Source organism: Phascolarctos cinereus, unplaced genomic scaffold (assembly GCF_003287225.1).
Source record: "Phascolarctos cinereus isolate Bilbo 61053 unplaced genomic scaffold, phaCin_HiC Scaffold_1;HRSCAF=81, whole genome shotgun sequence".
Classification (NCBI taxonomy): Eukaryota; Metazoa; Chordata; class Mammalia; order Diprotodontia; family Phascolarctidae; genus Phascolarctos; species Phascolarctos cinereus.
Window position 1 is genome coordinate 42,654,648 of NW_027555514.1, and position 6,983 is coordinate 42,661,630.

At 51.4% G+C, this 6,983-nt stretch overlaps 1 protein-coding gene across 1 annotated transcript; it reads left to right on the forward strand.

The window, feature by feature from the left end:
- The first annotated feature begins 1,136 nt into the window (after positions 1–1,136).
- On the forward strand, positions 1,137–4,128 carry TMEM158 (transmembrane protein 158). The gene is made up of 2 exons (XM_078151656.1): positions 1,137–2,600; positions 2,727–4,128. The coding sequence occupies exons 1-2, from the start codon at positions 1,763–1,765 to the stop codon at positions 3,209–3,211; spliced, it is 1,323 nt and encodes a 440-aa protein (XP_078007782.1). The 5' UTR covers positions 1,137–1,762; the 3' UTR covers positions 3,212–4,128.
- Positions 4,129–6,983: the final 2,855 nt, after the last annotated feature.

Genomic DNA, 6,983 nt, shown 5'->3' on the forward strand with positions numbered 1-6,983 from the left:
CGGATATATTTCATTCAAAGTCGAAAAGTTTTTTCTTTTTTCTTTAATATAAGTCTAATGTTAATATAATTCAGGTGGCAGCTCTGGCATCCATTTCCACACTTTAATTTCTTACCTTGGGATTAATTGTCCTCCTGCAGAGGACTCGATATGAATCATTCATGAAAATACAACCAGTTGCCCTTCCAGGAATTGGCTGAAAAGTGAGAGTAAACAGGGGACTGCTAGAAGGGGAATGTCCAATCTAGAGGAATTTCCTTTTCTTGTGCCAGTAGGGTTCCAAGCACCATCCAGGGTGCCCATTCTACCGTCAGGCCTCCACCTCAGTCCCCAAAGTAGTTCCTTCAGTGACTGTGAGTTTGTCACTTAGCACACTGCTTCAGCTTGTGAGAAATGCAAGCTGTGAAATTTCTTAACTATGTAAAACTCCTGAAGACTCGTTTGGGGGGTGGGGGATGTTACCTATTCCTTTGCAGATTTTTAAAAAAGTTTGGTTGTATTAGGAAGGGCACTCGCCTGGGAATTAGATCACCTGGGCTTTAGTCTCAACTCTGACACTTATTAGCCCTTTCCGGACTAGGGGCAGATACAGCCTGAGGAATGGAAACCATAATCACCCAGACTAGACAGCTAACATAAATGTAGCGTTCCAAGGGCGTTTCCTAAGTCATCACACCTTTCAGTAGATCCCAGCCTCGAAGCAAGTGAGGAGATACTGTCTTAGGAGGCTGCCGCTCACGGAGATAGGGAATGGATGATTGAAATGGACGGTGAGGTGTGGAAGAGGTGGGGCGGGACGTAGGATGAAGTAGGGGAAGCCCCAGCCCAGCCCCAACCATCAGCGAATCTCATCCAAACTTGCTTTACTACCTCCGAGTTTTGTGACCACAAAAGCCACAAGCAGTGGGGGAAGGGTGGCGTGGAGGAAAGGTTTGGCGGTCTAACTTTTCCCAATGCTTGGAAGCCAAGACCCTCCTGAGTTTGCAGGTGCAGGGAAAGAAAGGGAAGGGGAGCAGGGGCGGGGCTCAGGTTTGGGAAAAAGGTAGCGGAGGCGGGAGAAGTGGAGGGGGTGGGGGTTAGGGGGGAAGAGCTGCGCTGCGCGCAGCTGTGACAGGGCTCTCCCTGTCTCCCAGCCCCAGCGCCTCGCTACGAACTCCAGACCCATCCCCTCCCCTCCCGTCCACTCCCTTCTCCTGCCGTCCCCTCCCCTCCCCGTGGGGAGAATTCCCCCACTAACACGTCTGAGCCAGCCGCAGCCTCTCCCCGGGCTGGAGAGGAGGAGGGAAAAGCAGCACGGAGCCGCCGCCGTCGCTGCTGCTGTCACACTTTCCCCTCCTCCCCTCCTCCTCCTCCTCCTCCACCACCACCACCACCACCTCCCCCTACTCCTCCTCTTCCTCCTCCTCCGCTTTCTCCTCCTGGCACCTAAACTAGGCTCCGAGCTCTCCCCTCATTGCATCTCTCACCAGCAGTTGCTGCAGCCAGACTAGCGGCCGTGGTCGCCTCTGTGCCCGTGCCCGAGGCTCTCCTCCTCCTCCTCCTCTTCTTCCTCGCCTTCCTTCTCCTCCACCTCCACCTGCTCCTTGGGCTTCTCGTCTTCCTCCTCCTCCTTCTTCTTCTCCACCTCCACCTGCTCCTTGGGCTTCTCTACGGCGGGCAGGGATCTCCCCGACCGCCGCCCCTCGTCCCAGCGGTGGCCACCCGCGCCATGCATCCTTCTTCTCCTCCTCCTCCTGCCCCTTCGAGGTGCTAAGTCAGTCTCATGCTGCTGCTGCTCCGGAGGCTGCTGCTGGTCGCAGCCTTCTTGCTGCTGCCGGTCCGGGGCTGGACCTCTGCCGCTGGGGGGCAGGACGAAGCGGGCCTCTTCCTGCCTCCACTCAACGCCTCCTCCTCGCCGTCGCCCTCCGATTCCAAAACCACCTCCAGGGCCATGGAGCTTGACCTGGAGGCGCCCCAGGTTGACGAGGACGCGGAAGACCCGGGAGAACCGGGAGACCCAGGTGGCCAAGAAGCCGCGGAGAGAAGCCACGCGGCCCCGTCGTCGGACCCCAACTCGACCGCTTCCCCAGCTGCCTCCTCGGCCACCTCCTCGGGAGCCTCCCCGGATGACTCCTCGACCCGGCCTGCCGCCGCCTCGCCCCTGCCCGCCGTCGCCCGCGCCCCGGCGCACCAGGAGCAGCAGAGGGGTCCGGAGGCGGCGGAGTGGGGCGGTGGGCACCACGACGACGAGCAGCAGCAGGCGCCTCAGCAGGAGCAGCAGCAGCCGCAGCAGCAGCATCAGCACGAGGAGGCGCACTGCAACATCAGTGTGCAGCGTCAGATGTTGAGCTCCCTGCTGGTCCGCTGGAGCCGGCCCCTGGGCATCCAGTGCGACCTGCTGCTCTTCTCCACCAACGGCCACGGCCGCGCCTTCTTCTCGGCCGCCTTCCACCGGGTGGGCCCGCCACTCCTCATCGAACACCTGGGGCTGGCGGCCGGGGGTGCCCAGCAGGACCTGCGCCTCTGTGTGGGCTGCGGCTGGGTCCGGGGTCGCCGGCTGGGCCGCCTGCGGGGGGGGGCTGCGGCTGCCGCTGCCGCGGCTGCGGCGGCGGCGGCGGCGGCGGCTGCCGCTGCGGCGGCCACCAGCCCCGGCCCCGGCCCCGGTCCCGGCCCGGCCTCGGCCTCCGCCTCCTCCTCCGCATCCGCCGCCGCCGCCGCTTCTTCGGCTGCTGCTGCAGCTTCTGCATCGCTGCCCTCCTACCCCGCGGCCGAGCCGGGCCAGCTCTGGTGGCAGGGGGAGCCGCTGAATTTCTGCTGCCTGGATTTCAGCCTCGAGGAGCTCAAGGGCGAGCCCGGCTGGCGGCTGAACCGCAAGCCCATCGAGTCCACGCTGGTGGCCTGCTTCATGACCCTGGTCATCATAGTGTGGAGCGTGGCCGCCCTCATCTGGCCGGTGCCCATCATCGCCGGCTTCCTCCCCAACGGCATGGAGCAGCGGAGGACCGCCGCCAGCAGTGGCGGCGGCGGCGGCGGCGGCGGTGGCGGCGGCGGCAGCGGAGGGACCGGCGGCGGCGGCGGGAGCGGGGCCGGCGGGGGCGGGGCCGCCCCCTCCTCCTCCTCCTCCTCCGCGGCAGCGGCAGCGGCGGCCGTCACATCTGGAACCGCTGCGGCCGCCGCCGCCGCCGCCGCCGCGGCAGCCGCTGCCGTCACATCGGGCACCGGGGCCAAGTAGCCCACCGGGGTCCACCCCCCGCGACTTCCCCGAATCTCCCCAGCCGCGACTCCCCGCCACCTCTCGGGACCCTTGCCTTCCCACTTCCAGCGTGGCGGGGCTGCGGCTCCTCTCCTCCCAGCTCTTCTTCGTCCTCCTCCTCCTCCTCTTCCTCCTCCTCCTCCCTCTCCCTCCTCCTCTCCCTCCTCCCTCCTCCTCCTTCCTCTTCTCCTTTGACTCTGTGTTTGTTGTCTCTTGGGTGACTCACCCGGTGGTATACTCGACAGGTTTTATTCGTGCTGTAGCTACCATTAATTGTTCTTCTTTTGGGGGGGGAGTGGGGGGTGGTGGGCAAGAGACGGCCGACGGCCGTGGCTAATGCTAAAGAAACGCTCGGGGCCACATCCTAAACGTTTGCAAGCCTAATTCAAGTTCACGGAGCAAAGCGACATGAAAAGCACCTGTAAAGGGGGATAGGGATGGTACTGGGCATCTTTCACGATTCCTTCCTTAGGTTTCCCAAGCAATGCATACCCTCCTCCCCTCCCCACCCCATCCCCATGCACCCAACATTCATAGCAGAAAAATGACCAAATCCTGTGTATTTGTTTTATATATTTAATAACTTTCAAAGAAACATTTTAGTAAAACACACACACACACACAGGCCAAACTGCAGTCATTGTAGTAAGAGTAGCTCTTTGTATATGCCCACAGATGTATTTGCAGTGTTTGGGTTTTTGTTTTGTTTTTTAATTTACAAAGGGGGGGGGAGAGGTTGCAAGCTGGATTTAAAATTGATATATTGTTACTGAGGATACTGGACTTTAATGAATCTTCTTTCAAGTCGATTTACCTAATGAAGCCTTCTCTTGTGTATTTCTTCTTGTAGTTCTGTGTTTCTTGGCTTTTAATACAGACATTTTCCTCCAGAAATATATGCGTACCTTTTTGTTTATCTCAGAGAATCATGAAGTGGCAGAGCTGGGAAGGGGCTTGGGAGATCAACTTAGTTCAACCCCTAATTTTAGGAAGATGAGGAAACCAAGGTCCAGAAAGATGGAGTAATTTCCCCAATGACATACAGATGACATACCTAGAAACCAATTTTTCTGACTCTGGTCTAGCCTTTTTTTCCCCCATTAGTCATATTGCTATATTTTACTTTTTAAAAAATAAAGGCCTGGAAGGAAAATAAAAATTCATCTGGCTGACCCTAGAGGAATGGATTGCCCATAATACCTAAGACAAATGTGATTAAGGCTGATTCTGCCAATGTTTGGTTGGTGAAGCTGGAAGATGGAGTAAAAAAGCTTTCTTATGAGGTTTATTTTATCTTCAAATTCCACTCCTTTAATACTCACATGCACACACTTAGGAAAATATCTGGATTTCTCAGAGATTGGCCCACACACATTGGCCTAGAGATAACTCCACACATATCAAAACATGGCCAATAAAATACATCAGTGAGGGGATACAGAAACATCCAGATCTGTAATATTTCCATCTATGTAGTTATTCACTAAAATTGCAGTATCCATTTATTATCATTCTATAAATGATACAGCTGTAAGAATTTCACTTTTTGAAAGCACTAAATTTAAGAGATGCTTACATCCAAATAAGCCAGTCTTGAAAATATATAATCTGTGTGTGTGTGTGTGTGTGTGTGTGTGTGTGTGTATACACACACACACATATATATTCCATTGTTTTCAAACAAATGGCACTCATTAGCTTTTCAAAAATATTTCTTTTTAGAATTCCTTCAGATGTTCAAATGCATCCTACAGGTGTCAGGCAGTCATATCCAGAATTGAATATTTTAAAACTAAATAGTAAAGCATTATTGTGTCCCTTGTCAAAGTCATCAACCAATAGATATTGGTTGAGTAACTCTGATTCTTCCCATGTCTTATAAAGAAGAGTTAAAATGATTACTAAGGGAAATGCAATTGAATGAAGGAAAAAGCACTTAAGGGCTTTATAAGTGCCAAGGACTGTGAAGTTTTTCTTTAAATTATAATTTTAGGCAATTTCCTTTTTTCTTTTCAAATTCTTATTTGAATATACAAGATTTGGGAGGTAACCATTTAAAAAATATTTTAGGGCCAGCTGAGGTCACCCAGTTTTGATTAACCAAGGAATGCCCTTCTTTATAGGAAAACAGCTGGTAGTGAGTATGGGCTATGACATAAGAGGTTCAACTCTTTGTCACTGTTTCAAAGGAGATTATACTCCTGTTATCCACAGACAAATACATCCAGCATAAAGACAGTGGAAGAACACAAGATCAGAAGATCAGAGAGTTAGGACTGGACCTTAGAGGTCCTCTGGTCCACTCTCTTCCCCTCCCCACCTTTTGTCCATTTTAGAGGTCAGGAAATGGAAGCCCAGAGAGGTCTGATGATTTGCTTAGGGTCATACAGGTGTAAACTGGCAGAGTGAGGATTCAAGTCCAGATTGGGCCATTACTTTTACTATACTTCTGGCTTGGCCTTTTTCTCAGTTCTGGGCAACGGAATTAGCTGCAAAAGAAAGTGAGGTGTTCCTTACACCGCTATGAGTTTTCCTATGCATTGCACTGTGGCAACATTGTGGTGCTCAGAAGATGCTTAGCAATTTTGCCAACTCTGCTTCCTGTTTAAGAAAAGTGGGAGCTTTGTAGCCTGTGGGCTTTTCTAATAACCCTTTCCTCATTTCCAGGCTCTAAGCAAACAATTTTCATGTGGAAAGTTGGGGGTCTGACTAGGTCATCCTCTTAAATTAAATTTTAAATTAAACTTAATGAGTCATAGAACATTTGAACTAGAACCCTAGAGACCCTCTGGTCCAACCCTCCATTTTACAAACAGAGAAATTAAGTGATTGTAAAGAATTTTAGGTCAACAGTAGAATAACCTCAGGAAGTAAGTGAAGGCTTATTGAAGCAAAGAATCATCCATCTATAACTGAGTATAGAAATCTTAGGGAACTAATTGCCTGAGGCTCAGAAGGATGACTTATCAGCATCACAGAGATAGTGTCAGAAGCAAGATTTGAACATAGTCATTATAGGATCATAGGTTTAGGGCTGGAAGGTACCCCAGAAGTCATCTAGTCAAACCTCATTTTACAGATGAGAAAACTTAGGCACAAGGAAGTTAAATGACTTGTCCAAGGTTGTACAGGTAGAAGTGGCCCTTCCCAAATTTGAACCTATATCTGCATATTCCAAAGTCAGTGCTCATTCCATAATATCATGCTGCCACTTCAAAAAAAAAAAGCCTCCTGATATGCCTAGGTAGCCTCCATACGCATCTGCTGATGCTCACTCCTGCTCAGCTTCCAAGATTAGATGACAGCAGGCACATTCAGAGTGATATGGTCATAGTCTTCCTGGACTCTAAACCCACAACACAATCCACTGTACCATGGTATCTCTGGTTTCTAAAGACATGTTTGAAACCTACTCAGTCATTTATTCCTGTCACAAATTTCTGGGAATACCCATGCATATCTGTGTGTCTCCCAGTGCTCTTTACTTCCACAAAGAGCTAAAACACCACAGATTCCTATAAACAGGATGTTTTCAGCCTTGCTGTTTGGAGATTATAGTGTTCTAGATTTTTAAAAACAGGAGCTTTTCAGAACTATGATAGTGTCCCATTCTGTTAACCAGATGTGCACCACTCTTCTTGGAGAGGTAGCACACCCAAGGACAAGGCTGGACAGAACTTCATGACATTTTTCATTTCTCCTCATCTTAGCTTATGCCCAGGTTGATTGGCTCAATTGTTTAGAGCAGATC

Excerpts from the sequence above, each read along its gene's own strand:
- TMEM158 (XM_078151656.1), top strand. The coding sequence starts at position 1,763 with ATGCTGCTGCTGCTCCGGAGGCTGCTGCTGGTCGCAGCCTTCTTGCTG. Across the intron at positions 2,601-2,726 it reads TGCGGCGGCGGCGGCGGCGG|CGCTGCCCTCCTACCCCGCG; the intron begins CGGCTGCCGCTG and ends CAGCTTCTGCAT.